Here is a 21501-nt window from a genome sequence, read left to right as displayed (position 1 = left end):
CACATCTACCTTCCCTTGTTCTCTGGCTGGCTGACTGGAATCACCAGGGTCTGCTCTGCTGAGGTGCAGAACGCTCACAGCCATGTCAGCCCTCCTCAGGGGCTGTGCTCTGGCACTATGGATGGCAAGAATCTGTAGGTGTTTAACACTCGAAGTTTCTGCTCTCCATCTGTAAAATGAGGGTATTAAGCACTGAACACCCTCTGCAGGGTGCAGGGGTTGTGCCTGTGAAGGGCTGGGAGACTTTTGCAGGACAAGCTGTAAACGAGCTGAAAACAAAACACTGCATTTTCAGAGCAGGACTTGGAGAGTGGGACTTGAATGAGGTCCACGGTCACAGGCCAAATAATGACAAGCCAAGCCGCTGCTTCTCTGCTCATTAAGGGTGCATTGTGCCTCCTCCACAGTGAGAGAGGCAGGGGGCCAGTGGAAAATGACCGAGGGATTATGGAATTAAAGCCCGTATTGTGGCACGTCCGCACAGGGAGCAGAGGTGAAGGCTGCACAGACAACGTTAGCTCTGGTACTGCCTAACTTAACCCTGCAGCAAAGAGCCTGTCAGTCTGTCCATCAGAGCCTGTCAGTCTGTCCACCCGTGGGCCAGTGAAACAGTTTAACATAGCCCTCCTTTTGGGTTCAAGGGGAGGCTGAATGTAAAGGGTGCTGCTCATAACATCCCAGCTGAGAACTACTTCATGGTTGAGCTCACTTGTTGTCCTTTATACATTTAAATAGGTTACTTATTGTTCAGACACCAACTCGCAGCTCTACCTGGAATGCAATTTTGTAGGTAGTTGATTCCGCGTTGTGCAATTACCACAGGACTGAGCTGCTGCACTTCAGAAACCACAGACTTTTATCTTCGGGAGACTTCTGTAACTTTGAAAGGAGATAAATTACGCAATTTTTTTTTTTTTTTTTTTTTTTTTTGCGAGGGTAGGGAGGAGAAATGTTTCTAAGTGTTTGCTTTTGTTTTCCCATGATCTTGCTTTATGGCAACAGTAGGACATCTTTTTCCCATGGTAATGTTTCCAGTCATCATCCAGGTTTGTTTGTTTTTCTCTTGTGACAGCGACTGCTGCTCAGCAGGCACACTGCACGCTCTGCGCTGTATTTACAAAATTGATCTGAAAAGTGGCTGCTAACCAATGTTTCCATAGGATAAAATGAGATACCACAGTAACTGCTTAAACGCATACTGAAAGTACCAGGAAAGAAACACAAGGCTGGTGGGGATGTGCTGCATACGCAAACCAGAGGCTCTTTGTTGCCCTCCGTGCCTAGCCCTGCTCAGAGCCCTGGAGGGAGGAAGGTGCCTGACTCTCCCCACCAATTTTGGTGACTGCCTTCCAGGCAAAGGCGTCCATCTCAGCCCAGAGTCTCCATTTTATGCCACGGATAGGGTAAAATAAACAGCAAACCAGCTTTGTGTCAGAGTATCTGAGCGAATAACAAGCATCTTGCTAACACCAAACGCAAGTTTTGTGATGATTACACCGCTCAGGAGATATTTATCCTCAGTGATAAGCAGCGCACTACTGATAAGAAATGAACTACCGCCTTCCAAATGCCTTGATTCAAAGTGCCAGTGAATGGATTAGTGGACAAATCTATAAATTCAGAGCTCTAATTCAACTGGGAGCACAGCTGGAATCTGCTGCTGAGAGTAAATCCTGGAGGGCAGAGATCTGCGGTGCCTGAAGGTAAAGGATGGCAGTCAACTGCCCACCGGTTTTAAGCACTCATAGACTAAGGCTGGTTCCTCTTATCTTCCACAAACTAATCAGGTTATCGCAGAAAAGTAAAAAACGTGTTTTTTTTAAAATGTTTTCTCAGTGTGTAGCTCCCTTGCAAAAGCACTGCAGCATTGTAGCAGTTACACTTGGAGGAAAAAAAAAAGTCCTTTCCTCATGCACAACCAAGCATATAAAACAGATGAATAAGAATGTGTTTTAGTTACCAAAGGTTAACACGTACTGTACGAAGGCTCATTTCTTCTTTTTAGGGTAATGACTTGTTACAACTAGGCATCATTTCCTAAAGCAGAGATCAGAGCTCCGCTTGCCTTGATCGGTTTTGAACTACCAGGGTTAACGGGGATTTCGGGCTCTGCGCTGCCCCATGGGCACCATTTAAAGCTCCCCATGGAGAAGAGTCAATTGAGAGTGAGTAGCTGGAGGAAGCAATTTAGCTGTATTACTTCCAGCACGAACTCAGCATGTGGAAGCGTCAGCCAGGAAAGGCAAAAAACAGCAAAGGCAGTGCAGGTCAGGCAAGGAGGATCCCTCCCTTTCCGTAGGAGCAGCTCTGTGGCAGAAGGTGGGAGCAGGGAGAGAGGAGAGCTGGTTACAGCTTTCAAGTGGAGGAGCAGAGCTCAGAACCACCCCATCCTCCTGAACCACTCGGGATTTGAGGCTTTGAGAAATAACCCTCTGCTCCAGCTCCCTGATTCAGGGTTACCATTTTGACATCAGCCGTACAGCAAGACAAACTCTGCTTGCTTATGCATCAGTTTTTCTCCTCTCCACCTAAGTACAATTTTCTATTTGCAGCAGACAAAACTCTAAAAAAAGATGCTTAATTCATATTTTGATAGCACGCGACTTTACAGGTAACAAACAGGTTCTTGAGTGTGGGTTTTTTAAACGTAGCTTCCCTCTTTTCCCATCTGCAACCTTTCAGCATATGTCCTTCACCTTCTTTCCTTTCAAAATGCATCCACAGCCCCTCCTCACCAGCAGGCAATGCCTTGGATGTTAAGTCCCTTTCATTCCTTTTTATTCTGAGCCGAGGCTGTAATTGATGGCAGACAGGATGCCACGTAGCCTAATAGCAAATTACACTCCCAGCAGCTTGCAACCGCCCCTTGCCATGCTCCCTGCGATCCGTGGGAGGGGGAACCATCCTGGCTCTCTCTGAGCCACCCAGCAGGGAGACTGGGACTGCTGAGGGCACAGTCTGAGCAACACGGATACTGAAATCAGGAGAAAAGTCAATCACTCCTGGTCAGTGATGTGCAGCTCCAAACAGCAGCATTGCTCTCTCAAATTACCTCCCTTCCTTCCTACTCACATTTACACCCCACCTCTGCGATGGTCCGTATGGCCAACTTCAAAATGACACTGGGACAAATGTGTCATTTGAGATTACTCGCTCCCAACATGACAGATCGGGCACATCTTCGAGTATCTGTTTGAGGCATCAAAGCCGCAGAGCTGGTTTGTGCAGTCGGGTGCTTACACGGTCTTTGGTCTTTTTTTTTACAGTAAAGGGCAACTGTCCAGTTGAAGTCACTCACACAATATACGAATCACTGAAACAGAAAACCGTCCGCGAGCGTAGACGAGCTTTGTTCCTCTGCTCTCACCGCTGATCCTCCGCAGCCGTGTGAGTGACAGAGAAGTCTTTTTTTCTTTCAGTTTCAGCGATGTGCTTCCATGAAAGCGTTACACAGCAGGGGCAGGATATTAAGTCATTTTATATTTACCACGTAAGCTGGAGAAAATTCTTCAAAATCATATTAAGAAAACTTATTTAACTTTCTCTGACGGCCAACTGCCGGTATAGCAACAGCTTGCCAGAAGCAGTAATATCCCCAGACAAATGTACCCATCCGGAAAGCCCACCTGGTGCACACAGGAGCCATCAATCTCAGCTAAGTGCTCAGGAGCACTATGAGCACTTTGTCCATGCTGTCCCACGGGGGACTGCTCCCAGCAAGAACCCACGTGGGCACCCCAAGTGACTCCCTCCCGCAGCCGCAGAGCCCAGGCGTGGGAGCGACCTGGCGCTTTTATTCCCCACTTTTTCCCTTGGTCTCTGATGCCGAGACATTTCCCACATACTCTCTCCATCTGGAAGCAATTTCTCTCTGAAGACTCATTACAGAAAAAGATACACCACCCATCCTCCTCCAGTCTAGCCCAGTTAAGCAATGCCACTTACTCCAGTGGACAGGCAGAGAAGAAAAGGCCTGTTAGCTGGCAGGAGGTTTTTTTCAATGCCACTTCACCAGAAGACAAAATAATCTCTGGACAAACAACCACCACCTGACTTCGGAGATCAGCATAGACTGAAAGCCTTTCTCCCTGGCTGCATTTGGTCAGGAGGCTGCAGGGTTTCACCTGTGGCTTTCCTGTCATCACGAACATCTTTCTTCACCATGGGATTAGTTCTTGGCATCTTCCCATCTTAGCTCATGCCGGGCACTGGATCAGCCAGAGATGGCAGCTTACTTGTTAATCATCTTCTGGTCATAAAATAATATATGTCCCCAAGACTAAACTGATTTTCAGACAGGTTTGATTGCTTTAGCTAGCATTACGCTGTAATGGCCTTAAAGCTAGAGTTCTTGCGCTTAACATGTTGTCTACCTTTCTACCCAGCAAGACCAAGGTTCCTGTACAGTGACCCAGAGAACAGGACCTACAAGCCCTCAGCATGGGGCAGGCTGGCTACACATAGACAATCCTGAGGGAGAGGACCTTCCCCTCACAAAAATCCTCAGCATCAAAGATCTTGGTTCCCCACCTCTTTAAACCGAGACCAGTTTCCAGAGCAGGCAACGGGAACCTCATCGCTAGCTGAGGACTCGAAGTGATGCTTTCTCAGAAGAAACAGGGTGAAGACCTGGGTGGGGGATTTCAACTTCCCGGATGTCCGCTGGGAATACTACACAGCAGAGAGGGAACAGTCCCGGAGGTTCCTGGAGTGTGTGGAAGACAACTTCCTAACACAGCTGGTGAAGGAACCTACTAGGGGAAGTGCCCCACTGGACCTACTGTTTGTTAACAGAGAAGGTCTTGTGGGGGATGTAAAGGTTGGAGGTCGTCTTGGGCAGAGTGACCATGAAATGATAGAGTTTTCAATTCTTGGTGAAGGGAGGCGGGGAGCCAGCAAAACTGCCACCTTGGATTTCCGAAGGGCAGACTTTAGCCTGTTTAGGAGCATGGTCGAGAGTGTCCCTTGGGAGGCAGTTTTGAAGAGCAAAGGTGCCCAGGAAAGCTGGTCATACTTCAAGCAGGTGCTCTTAGAAGCACAGGAGAAGGCCATCCCCATGTCCCGAAAGACGAGCCGACGGGGAAGAAGGCCAGCCTGGCTAAATAGAGAGCTTTGGCTGGACCTCAGGAAAAAAAGGAAGGCTTACATTCTCTGGAAAAGGGGCTTAGCAACTTATGAGGATTATCAAGATATAACCAAGCTATGCAGGGGGAAGATTAGAAGGGCCAAAGCTCAATCAGAACTCAGCTTGGCCACTGCAGTTAAAGACAATAAGAAGAGATTTTTCCAGTATATCAACAGAAAAAGGAAAACTAGGGAAAATATAGGTCCACTGATGAATGAGACGGGTGCCCTAGTGGTGGAAGACACAGAGAAGGCAGAGTTACTGAATGCCTTCTTTTCTTCGGTCTTCACTGATAAAGCCGTCCCTCACGCATCCCATACCCTGGAGGCAAGGGGGAAGGTCTGGAGAGAGGAAGATTTTCCCTTAGTTGAGGAGGACCGGGTCAGAGACCACTTGGCCAAGCTGGACATTCATAAGTCCATGGACCCTGACGGGATGCACCCGCGAGTGCTGAGAGAGCTGGCAGATGTTATCGCTAGACCACTCTCCATTGTCTTTGCAAGGTCATGGGGAACAGGAGAGGTGCCTGAGGACTGGAGGAAGGCTAACGTCACTCCAATCTTCAAAAAAGGCAAGAAGGAGGACCCAAGGAACTACAGGCCGGTTAGTCTCACCTCTGTCCCTGGGAAGGTAATGGAGCGACTCATTCTGGATGTCGTCTCCAAACACATAGAGGAACAGGAAGTTATTGGAAGCAGTCAGCATGGATTTACCAAGGGCAAATCATGCCTGACCAATCTGATAGCTTTCTATGATGTTATAACGGGTTGGCTGGATGAGGGGAGAGCCGTAGATGTCATCTACCTTGACCTTAGCAAGGCTTTTGACACTGTCTCCCATAACATCCTCATTAGGAAGCTGAGGAAGTATGGGCTAGACGAGGTGACAGTGAGGTGGATCGAGAGCTGGCTGAGTGACAGAACTCAGAGGGTTGTGATCAGCGGCACAGAGTCCAGTTGGAGGCCTGTAACGAGTGGTGTCCCTCAGGGGTCAATACTTGGACCAATTTTGTTCAATATATTCATTAATGACCTAGATGAGGGGACAGAGTGTATCCTCAGCAAGTTTGCTGATGATACCAAGCTGGGAGGGGTGGCCGACACTCCAGAGGGCCGTGCTGCCATCCAGCGTGACCTGGACAGGCTGGAGAGCTGGGCAGAGAAGAACCTAATGAGGTTCAACAAAAGCAAGTGTAGGGTCCTGCACCTGGGAAGGAAGAATGCCAAACACCAGTATAGGTTAGGGGCGGACATGCTGGGAAGCAGCTCTGAGGAGAAGGACCTGGGGGTCCTGGTAGACAGCAAATTACCCATGAGCCAGCAGTGTACCCTTGTCGCCAAGAAGGCCAATGGCATCCTGGGCTGCATAGGGAAGACTGTGGCCAGTAGGTCGAGGGAGGTCATTCTCCCCCTCTACTCTGCACTGGTGAGGCCACAACTGGAGTACTGTGTCCAGTTTTGGGCTCCCCAGTTCAAGAGGGACAGGGAACTACTGGAGCGAGTCCAGCGTAGGGCAACCAAGATGATTATGGGACTGGAGCACCTCCCTTATGAGGAAAGGCTGAAAGAGCTGGGACTCTTTAGCCTGGAGAAGAGAAGGTTGAGGGGGGACCTGATTAATGTTTACAAGTACCTAAAGGGTGGGTTTAAGGAGGACAGAGCCAGGCTCTTTTCAATGGTTCCCAGCGACAGGACAAGGGGCAATGGGCACAAGCTAGAACACAGGAAGTTCCGTTCAAATACACGGAAAAACTTCTTTACAGTGAGGGTGACAGAGCACTGGAACAGGCTGCCCAGGGAGGTTGTGGAGTCCCCTTCTCTGGAGATTTTCAAGACCCGCCTGGATGCAGCCCTGAGGGATGTGCTTTACGCAATCCTGCTCTAGCAGGGGAGTTGGACTAGATGATCTCTAGAGGTCCCTTCCAACTCTGAAGATTCCGTGATTCCGTGAAGACCCCAGCGTGAGGACATGAGCCCCCAAACAGTGAGCTCCTCACCTGCTCAGAGTGGCAGCAGCTCACAAGTGAGCATCCCTGCTCAGAAGCACTGTGCCCCAGCTCCCATTTGCACCATGTTACCCTTTTCAGTTCGCACAGCTCTTCTGTTGTACAGAAAAAGATGAAAACAACATCCCCTCACCAGGTCCCTCAATCCAACGGCTAGATTGCCCGAGTGGGGAAAATCCCACAAGGGAGCTGCAGAAACCCTGATCTTAAATTATTTATCAGCCTGATCATCAGCAACAGTACTGCTTGCCAAAGCCCGTGCTGCAAACAGAAATTTTAAATATTGCATTTATTCCACCAGCAGCCAACAGCCCTGGCCGAGCCCGTGGAGTTGCTTTGCAAAGAGCGCATTCAGCCACCTAATCTCACAGGAGATGTCCCGCTGCTCGCTCCCCCCAAAAAGGGGGGAAAATCCTTTCATTTCTGTTCTTTTGATCTTCTCCGCCAGACGCTGCGGGATGCCTGTGGGAACGGATGTTTACTCAAAAGAATAAGCGCTGTACGCTGGACCCTCAAATCTCTTCGTTAAAGGGGAACAAACATTTGCAGCCTGTTTGTGGTGCCCCAGCACCAAGCAAGGACTGTGGAACCCAGCTTTGGGCTTTCATAAAGCCACATTATCCTGGTCTTGCTAAACATGAAAGTCAGCAGCAGTACCATGACAAATGCATTAGGAGGGAAGGAGGGGACGGCCAGCGTGGGAGGTTTGTGTTAGAGGACAAATAGTTAAGCAGCAATTGATCCCAGAGCCCTGAGGAGCAAGACCTGCCAGTGTGTTCGCATGTGCAAGGGAGAGAGGACTTAGGCTACCGTAAAATGGTTGTACTAGTAAACAGCATTTGTTTATTTAGTGCCTATGGGGGCCTTCAAAATGTAAGTAATTGAAGAAAGGGCTCAGGGTCCCATCTTCAAAAAATGTTCACCACACCTTAAAGAACATCTTTTATAGGATGAGAACATGCAGCCCCGGTATAAGTGGGCAACTCCAATTAAATCTGGTGGAGCACCTGGTTCCCATCTGCATTACCCAGCGCAATAAAGTCCTTGAAGACTACACCTTCATGGGGATCTATTAGTTTCACTCCATTTCTGGGCCAAGGTGCCAACTTGCCTCTCTTCTGCTTCACCGTTTGTCTGACCACCCTGCTGTTTGCTTGCAATTGCAGCAGGAAGAAAGCTGTGTGTTCCTGAAAATGTGAATAAGGAACATCCTGAACTGCTTGCATGACTATCACATTTCATCTGGGATGAGCAGCGGGGAGCGGAAAGGAGAGCTGCTGTGTCTTTGACCTCTGGATTTCAAATTTTTGAGAAAGGAGGGATACCTTGAACTGCTGTCAGATCAAAAATGAGACCAGAAAGGATCCAGACAATAAGGTGAAAGTATTCAGACAAGAGATCGCCAATTCCAATGACAAGAATTTGTAAACAGTGACAGGAGGAGGGATGAGCTACCAGGGACAAACGTGGAAGAAAAAAATTACATTTATTTAGAGAGCTCCTAAGTGCTCTGGATAGGGCATCTATCTAAAGAACTTATTAATGTCAATTACTCCCTGCAAATTGTGAGAAAGATGGGTAGTGGAGAAAGACCAGGATGCTTATGAAAAGGGGTTTGCTCTCAATTCTCATAAAACCAGCGTCATGCCACGGACCACCGCCCTGAGCAGATATTCAGTGCCCTGGCCGAATTAAAACCGCACAGATTCACATTACTGTGCTTAAGCCAGCGTTAATGGCTTAAGCGGGAGCTGGGGAGCACGCATACAGGTCTGAGCTCAGCAGGTGCCCTGCATCTGGTACCACCTTGTGAAACACGACAGGTTCCCCAGGCTCCTGCCAAGCTCCAGTTTCGATGGGAGGAGGGAACCAGAAGTGACTGGCTTCCTGCAGCAGCAGCATACCAATGATGACTCCACGGTGCCCGCAGCAAGTGCCGTGCTCTTCTGAATGCAACTGTTTGACACCGAAATAGTGGTTATGCTGCTGCTGCTGTTGAAAAGAAGGTGGAATGGCATATTAGTGCACCGGACTGTGCTGGGAATTGAACACAGATTGTGCAGCCCTCTAGTAAAGCTGGGGGAAAGCAGATTTTTAACAGCTGATTTTTCTGAAGGGTCTTCCCTAACAACAACCACCACCACCAAGGCAACAAAAAAGGAAAATAAACCCCTAAAAAATCCTGCTTCCTTTCTAGTTTTCAGCAGACAATAATATGCTTTGAAAGCGGCGTGTGTTTTTTTTTTTAAAGAAGACTTTAATAAGTTCTGTTTCAACAGTGAAATACTTTCATTACAATTCAGGCATTACGCTAGCCCTTTTCCTAGGGGAATAAAAGGCTATGGATTGCACCACATTCAGCCCATGTTGTCATTAAAAAGATCTTCGCTCCATGCCTGACAATTGCATACTAAACAGCATCTTCAGGTCACTCCCTAGAAACGCCCCTATTCTTAACAATATCTTAAGAACTGCTCCTGGCGGAAAGAATTTAAATGAGGTGAAAGGAGATGTAAGGGACCAAGAGAAAACCCCGTGAAGGAATGTGTATGAGGCATTCCTGGCATTCAACACAGGGAGCAGGAGAGATGGTGAGCAGTAAATCACTGTCCAAAGATCTTTGCTTCCAGAAACATGAGGTTGTCAAGCCCACTTCTCCTTGCAGCCACACTCTTCAATCTAGCTACAATGAAAATATTTGACACAGCAGCAGCCTCAGCTGACTAAGCAAACGCAGAGCAATTACCACCTTGATTTCATTATCACTAAAATTAAAAAATATATACATGCAGGAAAGAAATACTGTGTCAGGAGCTTATAGATTACTACAGAGCAACCATTACAAGGTTGCAGAAAGCAGCATTTAAACTGTAGCTGGAAACATCTCCACCAGTTCAATTTCCAGCAACCAGAGTAAAATTCGCTAACTCACTGATGCACCCCCAAACAAAAGGTTCACGCACAGGAAATGGTTAGTGGTCAAATCACAGCTCTGCCATAACTCCAAGGAAACTGGTGGCGTTAGAACATGAATTTGGCCCAGCATGTACAAACATCACCTCAAAGGGACTGAATGCCTGTGTTACCGGCAATAAGTCTCGCAAGAACTCATAAATCAAATTACAGAGCTAGAGGCAGATGCTTATTATAGAGTAACATGCTCTCCAGCACTCTGAGCTTTTGCTTTAATGGGATGACTTAAAAGAAAAAAATATTACTCTACGTTTTCTGGCTAGCTTGCCCAATGTTATTATCTCCGGTGCTCTCCCTTTCTGCACAACCAGCACGGAAATCAGGCGCGTGAGACAGGTTTGCAGAACTTGAAGTCCTGATCTCAGGACTTGTCAGACAGATGCTGAGCACAGACAGCATCATGGTCAGACGGATGCTGAGCACAGAGCTGAGTTTGGAGTCACCACCCCAGCTCCCTACATCCTGCAGTTTTTTCCCTGTATATGCTTTGAGGTTACTGTACACCTGCACAGCAGGTCTACCTCCTCATGCATTCATTCATACCTTTCTGGTCCCACACAGAAATAGGAGGCTGGAGGAAAAAAAAACAAACAGGGGAATTAAAACACCCATTTATTTTTTTAAGGGTGCACTCCCTCCTCACTGCTCAAGACCCCCCCCCTTCCTATTCCCACTGCATCAGCTTGTGCTGCTGCCGCGCAGCCTGCCCATCGCCAGCCACCCACACTGCTCTCGCCTGCGCTGCAATCGCAGGGTGCGCTACCCAGTCTCCACTTCTTATCCCTTCTGGTTTTTGTGGATCGCTTACACACGCACGCACGCGTTACCAGTGTGGCTCAGGTCACATCTGCTAACATTTTCCCACTACGTGTTAAAAACAAAACAAAACAAAAGCCCAAATACACATATGGTACATCACTACAACAGACCTACGCTGCTCACAGTGGCGAGAAACTCTGGCTTTCAGGAACAACCAACCCACAGTAAACATGAAACTGCAAACTGCTCTCCTAATCAATTAAAAATTATTCCAAATATCCTATTTGAAATCTGCTGAAATTATTTTCTGCCAGGAAAACAAGACAGAAAAGTGGGAATTACGTATCAGTTCTCTGCGTGTCCTAATAATTTCCTACGGTGCTGCTGAGAGGGGCAATGCTTCTTGCAGGTCTGGGGAATTCTCTCTGTGTTTCTCTCTGTGTTCACCACTAATGGCACTCTTACCACTGCAGCAGTACTGGTGTTTGAGGATGTTCCAACATGTTGTTATTTAAGAAAAAGAGAAGGAAGAAGTTCTTTACAATGAAGGTGGTGAGACACTGGAACAGGTTACCCAGAGAGGTGGTGGAGGCCCCATCCCTGGAGACATTCAAGGCCAGGCTTGATGAGGCTCTGAGCAACCTGATCTAGTTAAAGATGTCCCTGCTTACTGCAGGGGGGTTGGACTAGGATGACCTTCCAACCCAACACATTCTATGATTCTGTGGTTCTAAGAATAGGAAGAGGTGGCCACCAGTCTCAGATGGATTGTCCCTCTGTGATGCTGGGGCAAGTCACCTGAGGTGCGATGCACCTCACCCAGCCTTAGACATCTAAACCCAAACCAGCTGTCCAAGCTCCCTTTAGAGACCAGAGAAAAGAAGAGGAACTTCTAAGGGCAATTTGAGATGCACAGTTCACATCATCCAGCCTGTTTTAAACCTCTGCCCTTTGATGAGATGAACTGCACCTTCACGGTTTCCCTTGAGTTTATGAGGACCTCAACAGCTATCTCATATGTAGAAACTTAAGTTAACGGAAGTGAGTTCTATGCTTCTCCATTCCCTGGCAGGTCATTTATTTAGACTATAAGCTCTTACAGCTACAGTAATACATCTGCGTGGTGCAAAAAGGGTCCAGTGCTAACATGGGACTTTACTGTGCAGAGTTACTCCTACTACAAAGAGGCCAGGATCACCCATTTACACTTTAAAAAAAAAAATCACTGCTCTGGGAAAAATCTCCTTCTACTGTGCCACGCAGAAACTGATATAACAAACAGACAGTCTGATGTGTCCACATAAAAGCAAACGAGATGGCAAGCAGTAGCAGCGCAGACGTTTCTGGGGCGGAAGAAGAATAAGGCGATTCCAGCCTGAGCCCCCGTTGGGACTCCTGAATAGTACTGATGTCTGATGCTCCAGCTGCAGGAGGGGCGGCGAGACAGTAATAAGATGTTATGGGAAATACAGGATCTCTTGTGTCGGAGGAGACTTAGAGAGGCCAGTATGATGATCCTACCTACCAAAGCAAAGGCTGTTCTTCCCAAATATGTCTGGATGGTAAATAACAGCTGCAAAAAAAGGGCCACTTAAGCCTAAAGACCACTGATTGCACAAGAAAACTTGGATGTGAAAATAATGACTCTAAAAATCAGATGAAGGGTGGGTTTTTTCCTTTTTAAAATTGAGATTCTGGAAAAGCCCCAGATAAGCAAAATAAAACAAAGAAAAAAATTAAGCCCTTTCAAGACAGAACTCCAAACATTTACTTAAGGATTTGTACGATGCAGCAATTCAAGAGATCTGGTCTCACTTGGTTTTTCTGACACTAAGCCAAACGGAGCAGAGTGCAGACCTGAACTTGTGCCTCCCGCTCCAGCAAGGTGAAGGGGGGCTGTCCTCCAGCTGCAGCAGCACCAGTGGCAAGGACTCACCTCCCCGCAAGAGCTCCTGGACTTCTGAGCTCCCGGCTTCTCATCCTGAGCTCAGGCTTCCCCATCATGACATAGACCAGTCTGCAGGTGCTCATCAACCAGCAATGAGGACATTCTGTCAGTTAAGATGGCAGCTGAGCTGAGTTTAAACACTGGTGGCAACCACACATCGAACTTGGGCATGGTAGCCCCTCAGTGAACGTAACTCACACTAACTAACCCCCAGGCTCCCTGTGTAATACTTAAGTCTACCCTTGCAAGGGATACTCAAGTTAAATAATTTTGCCTAGTCAGGGTCAAGAATTCAAAAGACTATTCTGGCCCCTGCAGTCCTGAGGTGTGTGTAGTAAAGAGTAAGCATGGATTTGCTTGCTCCAGAACCTGAACACAGACTTTTTCTAACCTGGAGAGTTGTTTTTTTGTTTTGTTAATCAAATCTCCATGCACAACTAAGTTGTTATACAGTTTTCCTGGGGCTTTTATTTTATATTTATTTGTGTACGGCCAACAGAGCCGATTTTAAACCAAAATGGTAAATTGATTTTCTTTAATCTTTGCTCTTTCACACCAGTCTTCACAAAACTGAAAGTGCAGCATGAAATAGACTCTATAGTATCTGCTTTAGGAGAGGGGCAAGTGATAAATTACTTGCCTAGGAGGAGATAAGGTTATTAATCAAAATGGCTTCAGGGTGTAGTGTTTTGAAGTTGTGTTGAGTATTAAATAGCAGGTGAAAGGGAGGAGGTTTTTCCTTTTGAAAGGCTAAATCTAAGCCTGTTCAATAAAAGGAAGCAGATATCTGTTAGCCAGGATGCCACAGAAAAAATTCTTCATGAAGAGACAATGTAAATTAAAGCCTTCAAATCAAAATCAGGACTTAAAAGATTGCTCTGTGTTTCTTTTCATAATAAACGACACAGTTTTGTCTCTTACACAATTTGTTCAAGATGACTCGAATGGCAGGAGCTGAATGCAATCTGCTGCTCCCTGAAATTTACACCTATGCGCACTTCCTGATTAAATGAAGGTTTTACTTTGCATTCTCAGATTCTCCTTTCCGGCTTAATTTGTTTTCCAAGAAACCATCTCATCCACTGCTGAGCTATACTGCCAAGGAATGCAAATTCATAGCGCTTACTGACGGCATCACGTGAGATTTGTCCTACAGAGCTCCAGAAAGAAGAAAACTACTACTGAAGTGAGAGTCTGCATGCCCTTTCAGGACAGAATGAATTCTTGCTTGCTTCTGCTGCTCAGGGCCTTTCTTGTCAAAGGTTTTATATTTTGCTTTATAGCATAACCTTTGGAATACAGAATACGTGTAACAGCTTGTTTTAAATTTCTGGTTAAGGGTTAGGACTTTTTGTAGCGGGGACAATGTTGGAGTGCGGGGAGGGAGCTCACATTTCAATATGGTCTTCCCATTACAGTTTTACTAAAATCTGGGCTACATGGAACACAGCAGTCTTCCGCGGAGGACGCTAATACCATATACAACGCAAATCTATGCTGGGATTGGTGAATGGTTTATTTAGATAGCTGAATTGGCACCCTTGTAACTGAAATTCAGACGGATGATCCCCCAGCTGTGACTAGTCTAGAAGAGCACTGGGATATATATTTGACGCTGTCTCCCACAGTAGTCTTGTTTCCAAGACAGGACATTACAGTCTGGATGAACAGACAACCACATAATTAAGAAACCAGTTCGATGGTTGGTCTCAGAGGGCAGTGGTTAATAGGCCGTACTCTACCTGGAGGTCAGTTACAAGTAGCGTGCCACAGGGTCTATACTAGGATTTGTCCTGTTTAACTTCATTAGCAGTTCCCTAGAGGAGGTGTTAGATCATGCAGAGCTGCCATCCAGAGGGACCCAGACAGGCTGGAGGGATGGGCTGACAGGAACCTGATGAAATTCCACAAGGACAAATGCCAAGTTCTGCACCTGGAGAGGAAGGACCCCCTGCAATGGTACAAGCTGGGGACTGCCTGCCTGGCTGGGGAGACAGGTCCTGGGGGTCACGGTGCAAAGAAGGCCAACAGCATCCCAGGATGCATTAGCAGGAGCATGGCCCGTAGACCAAAGGATGTGATATGCTGTACTCAGCACTTGTGAGAGTGCATCTAGATACTACATCCATTTTTGGTCCCCACAACACAAGACAGATAATGTAAACTGAGGTGAGTTCAGCTGGGAGCCATCGAGATGGTTGGGGACTGGAACACTTGCCCTGCAATGAGAGGCTGGGGGAATGAGGCTTGTTCAACCTAGGCAGGAGACGGCTTTGGGGGGGGACGACAGCGACACTAACATCAGCCTGTAGAGCCTACAAAGAGGTCATCAAGACAGCGGAGACATGCTCTTCAGCAGTGCATAGAAGTAGGACAAGAGACAACAGCCATAAACTGAAACTGGGGGCTTTCAGACTGGATATAAGGAGAAACTTCCTCATGATGAGGACAGTCAAGCAGGACAACACCTGGCCCAGAGAAGCTGTGCAGTCTCCACTTTGGAGAAAACAATGGTTTTTAAGACCAGAGTGGATAAAGCTTTGAACAACCTGGTCTGACTTCACAGCTGGCCTTGCTTTGAGCAGGGGATTGAACTACAGGCCTCTCAAAATCCCTTCTGACTTGAATTATCCAGCGGCTCTGTATGAAGGAAGTTGCTCATCCAGCTATCATTAATCCATGGGATACACCATCATTGTAGCATCCTCACCCCAGCAGGTACTTAGAGAATACGAAAGGGAAAGCTTTCACAAAGCTGAACTCCACTGCAATAAGGAAGAAAATCTTGTGGCTTTCTTCCTTTTTTCCACTGTTCATCAGCAGTGGACTACAGAGTGTGCATGTTCAGCAAAAAAATTGGGAGGGGGGGAGGGAGGATGAGAAAGATCAATTTTTACATCTTTATCCTTTCCTGTGGCCGATAAAATACTGCTCTTCTCAGAAGATACACCACTAAATTTTCAGTTTAGATTTGTGTACCAGGAAATAGGACGCTCATGACATCCTTTGGAGATTATTCCAGGGCTTAAAAGATTTCACACTCTAACTGTTCCCCAAAATACTCTGACTACATGTTTCCTTTGTCAGTCTCATCCTAATATAGTACTAGATAAATCCTCTACCTCCAGGCTATTTACACTCCCCAGAGAGTACGACACATAGCCAATTAGAAAAATCAAGTTCTTTTAATCTTTCCTCAAATCCATTCTAATACTGAAAACCTGTTTGTATTTCTTGACGTAATATCAGGATGGGTTTCCCTTTCTGTGGATGAGGTCCCAGTACTGACTGCAGAACAGCAGGTGCGCTCTCATCCAAGCCAGAGTATAAATGAGCCCATGCAAATTCTTTGATTCCCTTGCACACAGAAAAAAACCCCAAATTACACATCTTCTTCTCAAGGCTACAACAGCAAGAACTCCAGTAGGCCTTGTCTGTCCTCTCTTCATCAGCCCCATCCAAAGCCTCTGATGTCAGTGGAAATAGTCTCAGTCACTTGGAGGGTCTTGGATCAAGTCCCAAATCTTAAAGAATAAAAGCAAGCAGAACATGAGGCATTAACTTCAAATGCAGCTGCCTGGAATTCCTGCCTTGAAGTGGGAACAGAATGACTTGGAGGGTAGGCGGAAGGATTTTTAAAATTAAAAAGAATGGGACGAAGACCATGTTTTTACTTTCTAATTGAAAAAAGTGCTTTGGAAAATATTCTGTGAAACTGTTTTGAATTAACTTATTTATTCAGTCAAGGGAACATTCCACTCACATTCACCGGAAGAATGAAAACCTGAATGTCACAGTATTTACTCTGATGTTCTCTTCATAAATTGGAGCTTATCGGTGTCTTTATGCAACATACAACTTCTCAGGCTGCCTTCCGAATTAAAGAAAAACTAAAAAGAACAATGTGAGGAGAGTCAGCTGTCCTGGCTCCAGCAGCCCGTTCAGGTATTTCACAAGTAGGACGAAACAGAAGATTGTGGAGCGTATAACAGCTTTATCCTCACTGGGAGAAAGTCGGCTCCTGACCACTAATGCTACAGGGCAGCTACCCAAATGCTAACAGAGCAAGAGGCTGCATACACTGTTCACAATGCCCCAACACACTTAACCAAATCCTATGCCATGTGTACACGGCCAGAGGACAGCCTGATGGTATGTGTTACATGTGCATTATGTTCCTTGGCTGCCCTCCAGCCGCTGCTTTCACGTCAGGTAACTTTTCCCCTGAAAATTACATACTCAGAATTCATAGGTACACCCTTCTCATTCACAGAAGGTCTCACAATCACTCCGTATTACATGATAACCTGAGAACTGACTGTTCTCAGCGGGTCTTGTGTATCACAAGACTCATATGCTTTTTCTGGATCAGGTCATTAATCATTTGCTCTGTGATCAATTATTCTAAAATCAAAATAATCAATGTAAGGAACACATCAAAGGAAAGCCAACTCTCTCCCCAGATGTTTCACTAATGCACGGCCTAGTATAGTATAGTTACAGTATGACTAAGAAGTAGGAAAAAGCTTCTTTCTTCTGCTCTTATCTTCAAAATGGTCCAATCAGTAGAGCTAAACCAAAAGAAAATACTAAAGGAAAGCAAGAAATGAACTGAAAAGGACATCCTGCATTTTCTAGTAACAAACCAAAGAAAAGTTGCACTGCTTGCTTTGTAAATCTTACAGAAAAGCTCCTCCTTAGCTCAGGCTGCCTATTTCTTGAAAAACAAAGACAAGCAGAAGTAGCTGCAGGCAATGAAGTATATTAGCATTTGAATTCAGGCTTGTACATCCTCTGAGGGAAAAACTCTCTTGAAAGCAACCTAAGGAACTGCCTCAAATGTATTTTGGCAACAGTTATTCGAGACTTGAAGATTTCTGATGTCTTTACAGTTCCTTAAAAACAAACTGGGAAACGTTAAAAAAACCCACAGAACGCTGCCAATTTCAAAACAGGATGTTTTTGTTGTTGATGACTGTAATTAGGACCAGTGACCTTGAAAACGTAAACAACCCACCCATTAGCTCTTCTATTCTAATTATTGTTGCAAATACTTTTTTCTCTTTATAAACTTGGCTGCTCGAGTACTTTAGTGCTCCTACAAGGGCAATGACCAGAACTTCCACAGGACTGAAGATACTAGCTCTCAATGTCACCAACTAGTTGAAGGGAAAAGGAAGGGAGGAGGAGGACAGTATTTAGTATACGGCTAGTGATTTAAAATCAAAGCGGCTGTTATGAGCACACAGAAAATCAAGACAGACAAGGCACCCCTACAAGAACTGCGTTACAAGCATTTCTGAAAAAAGACCAGTTGTCAGGAGATAACCTTGGAAAGTGCCCGAGCTCCTGAGACACCAAGGAGGAAGTTCTGCAGCTTTCCCAACACCTAATCCTGCAGTCAGAAACCTGACACCAGAGTCCTTACCTTCTGATGTCCAAATTCGTTCAATATTGTGCCCAGCTTCTTCGTGTTGCTGTGAAGTTTATGAGGAGCAATGGCTGGATTTGGATCCCTCCAGTCAATGGACAGGCGATGATACCAGAGGTGCTGACCCTCATGAATGTGTGCTGACTTGATGCTGGGGTCAAAGCGATGCACCTCACATCCACTGTTGGCCATGCTGATCTCAAACTGGTTGTCATCGTTGCCTAGCCTACAAAACAAAAAAGATGTAACCACTAACTCTAATAAAAGAACTATTAGTGTGTAGGACATTCTGAGGATTCAGAGTAAAAGAAGGTAAAGTCCAACCTATTTGCTTCCGAAGCAAAGTGGTGGAGCTGTTGTGCTCCTTCTTGGTATATATCCACAGCACTGAGCACAGTCTAACCCTAATTCTGATGAGATAATCAGAAATAAAGCTAAGGGTCCACAATAATACCTGCTGAAGATTTGGAATAAATAGTTAGATCAAAGAAATTTAAAGGAACATGTGTTTTTTCCCAGTGTCACATTCATAATTGACCTTCATAAACTTTTAATTAAATTTTTCATTTATAGAATGAAACTACTGAGGTCACCAGAAAATTCAAGCTTAGTGCAATATACTGCATACAATTAGAGTGAAGGCTCCTTTCAGGGCAAGAACTAAACTTTTACTCAGGCTGATAACCTTCCCAAAGAACTTTTCCTTAATTCAGAAGTCAACGTCATTTACAAGAAAGTAAATAAAACATTAGAGCCTTTGTGCTGCCATTATTCCTCTATTTATATTTAGTATTTATATATATATTCCTCTATTTTCAATTTTATTTTTCTTTACAAGATTATAGTACATTCCTTAGTTCCCACTGCACAAACTTCCAATAATCGAGCCATAAGCAGAAGAGCAAATACATTTTAAATGTATTTGCATACAGCATACAATACTGTTTTCTAAAAATCAGGCATATTTCCCACTGTGTCTATAACCTGGTGTTACAGAGATGAGCCATAATGGCCACCAACAGGGACAAGACACAAGAACCAAATGTCTCTCTTTCTCAGTGCACAGGAAGACACAGATAAAAAAGCAAATTTAAAAATAACCCCTTCACAACAGTAGCAGAGTTTTTACACGACTTAAGGGAAAGATTGCTGCTAATTTGGCAAAGACCCCAAAGTAGAAAAATTAATAGCCCCAATAGCAGTGTTGTCTCAGTCCCTGTCTCTGCAAGAAGATGTACTTTACAAGGCTGTGCCATATTCCCACCTCCTACAGCCCATTGGTTCACACAGGGTACATTAAAACTAAAAAATTCTGGTATTTACCATTGCAATCACATGTCTGGACCGCAGGCCTTCCCTACTGCATAAAACAGGATATCCTCTTCATTCCTGCTTCTCCAAGCTGATTTCAAATGTGGTTCAAATCATGCATTAACCATTAAACTTAATCAAAGTTATGCTGTTGGATATACACACATGTAGCACTGGGAAAAGAATCAAGTTTTTTAAATCAGCGCTTCAACCAGTTGTGCTAATTGAGAATATTCACCGTGTACTAACACAGCATGGCATTTATCTGTCACACCCAAACCATTACAGGGCAGCACTCTCAGCTGTACTGTCAGAGCACCTGCTACACTACGCCACAATTACCCTTAGAAATGCTATGAGTCTGAAATCATTCTGGCTATTTGGATCAATATGCAAAACACGATACATTTTAAATCATGCTACACTATGGTATGACATTAAGCCAGCGCTAAATGTTTTACATAGATGACATACTGCTAAACTAAAATGAATCCAGCTCGTGAAACACTGTTTGGCAGAGCATAGGTTTTGGAAGTTACCAATACGGTATGACGCTTGCTGTAATACTGGCTAAGCACAGTGTAACAAGGACCTGTTAGAAGGTCTTCTCCTCAACCATCTTCCCCTTCCAGCATCCTGGGAAAGGAAGAGGAAACAGGGTTTGCAAAAAGAGCCCGGTGTGCTTTTAAGGACAAGTCTATTTCACAGGATTCCAGCCCGTACAGCCGGGTAGGAGGGAAAAGAGAGGAGGTTTCTTTTAATACATTCAACACACATTAGCAAGAAAGTTCAGAAGTTAACCAAGTGAATCGACATATTTGTTTGCATGTGGCTTTCTACAGAAGGGACGCTGATGAACAAAGACCAGTGTAATCCCTTAGGAATGAGAAGCTGGCTAAAACTGAACAACATGTGAATTGTTGGGGACAGTTAGAGCATTAGAGCGATGAGCCTACCAGCAACTGAAGGACACATGTGTCCGTGCCACGCTTCTAACAGTCTCAGCTGGTACAATCCACAGGGCCAGATGCTTTTGATGTAGACAAACCTCAGGCTGCCTCCAAACAGATTGCTACCCACATGGACTGCAAAGGGAGGTTCACAGTGGTGCAAAACAGAAAAAAAATCACAGATGAGGGTGAAGTAGGTGCTGATATATCTTCTGGCACTCTGGCTAACAGCTTAAATTTATGCCTGAAGAGAGATATAATCAACAAATATTTAGGAAAGAACATAAGGTCATAGAATCATAGAATGGTTCAGGTTGGAAGAGACCTTAAAGATCATCTAGTTCCAACCCCCCTGCCATGGTCATCTCAAAAAGAACTAGTTTCAAAAACTCCTGGCTCACATGTGATCACGCTAAGGGATAACACAGCATGAAAAAGGTAAACAAATGAGGCCTCCTAAGAAAGATTTTGTGTTACTTGAAAAGGTACCACGATTTTAAAAGAAAAGTGTGGAGCCCACACAAGACTAGAGAGGCCCTTCCCCACCACCGGGAAAGAGCAGCTGCCGCCTCCAGCAACAGCAAAATAAAAAATGTTAAAGAGCCCGACCTATTTTTGCTGCAAAGGAGAAGAGAGCTTGGTCACAGAGTCGGCAGTTGCAGGCAGCCCCCTGCAGCGGGGGCAGAGGTGCATTTTTCCAAAGCAGCAGGAGCGGGACCCGGCCTCCGGAGGGTCTCTCCTTGCCTGCATGGTGGGAGTGGAAGGGAAGGTCTCGCTGGCGCTGCTCCCCACCGGCAGCAGGGCAGGGACGCTGACCCAGGACAGAGCGTAGCGCAGCGGGGAGCCGTGTCCCTTGGCTGTCCCCTGCTCCTGGGGTTCCCAGAGGGTCACGGTACACAGAGAACAAACAGGGGGCGGCAGCTTGCACTGAAGGGAGCATTGCATCGGCCTCCACCTCACGCTGGAGCACGAAAAGCTGCTTTGTCTCCTCCAGCACAG

The 21501-nt window shown here is 45.8% G+C and overlaps 1 protein-coding gene across 2 annotated transcripts in view; it reads right to left on the bottom strand.

The window, feature by feature from the left end:
* The window catches only part of METTL24 (methyltransferase like 24), a 52224-nt gene that overhangs the window by 2865 nt on the left and 27858 nt on the right, over positions 1-21501 (bottom strand). For both annotated transcript variants that reach the window (XM_054196926.1, XM_054196927.1), the window contains exon 4: positions 18239-18467. In XM_054196926.1, coding sequence (XP_054052901.1) covers positions 18239-18467 — 229 coding nt within the window. The remainder of the gene's footprint in view (positions 1-18238; positions 18468-21501) is intronic.

This window comes from Rissa tridactyla, chromosome 3, assembly GCF_028500815.1.
Source record: "Rissa tridactyla isolate bRisTri1 chromosome 3, bRisTri1.patW.cur.20221130, whole genome shotgun sequence".
NCBI lineage: Eukaryota > Metazoa > Chordata > Aves > Charadriiformes > Laridae > Rissa > Rissa tridactyla.
Note: the sequence above shows the minus strand (reverse complement) of the source record. Positions and strands in the feature narration are given on the sequence as shown.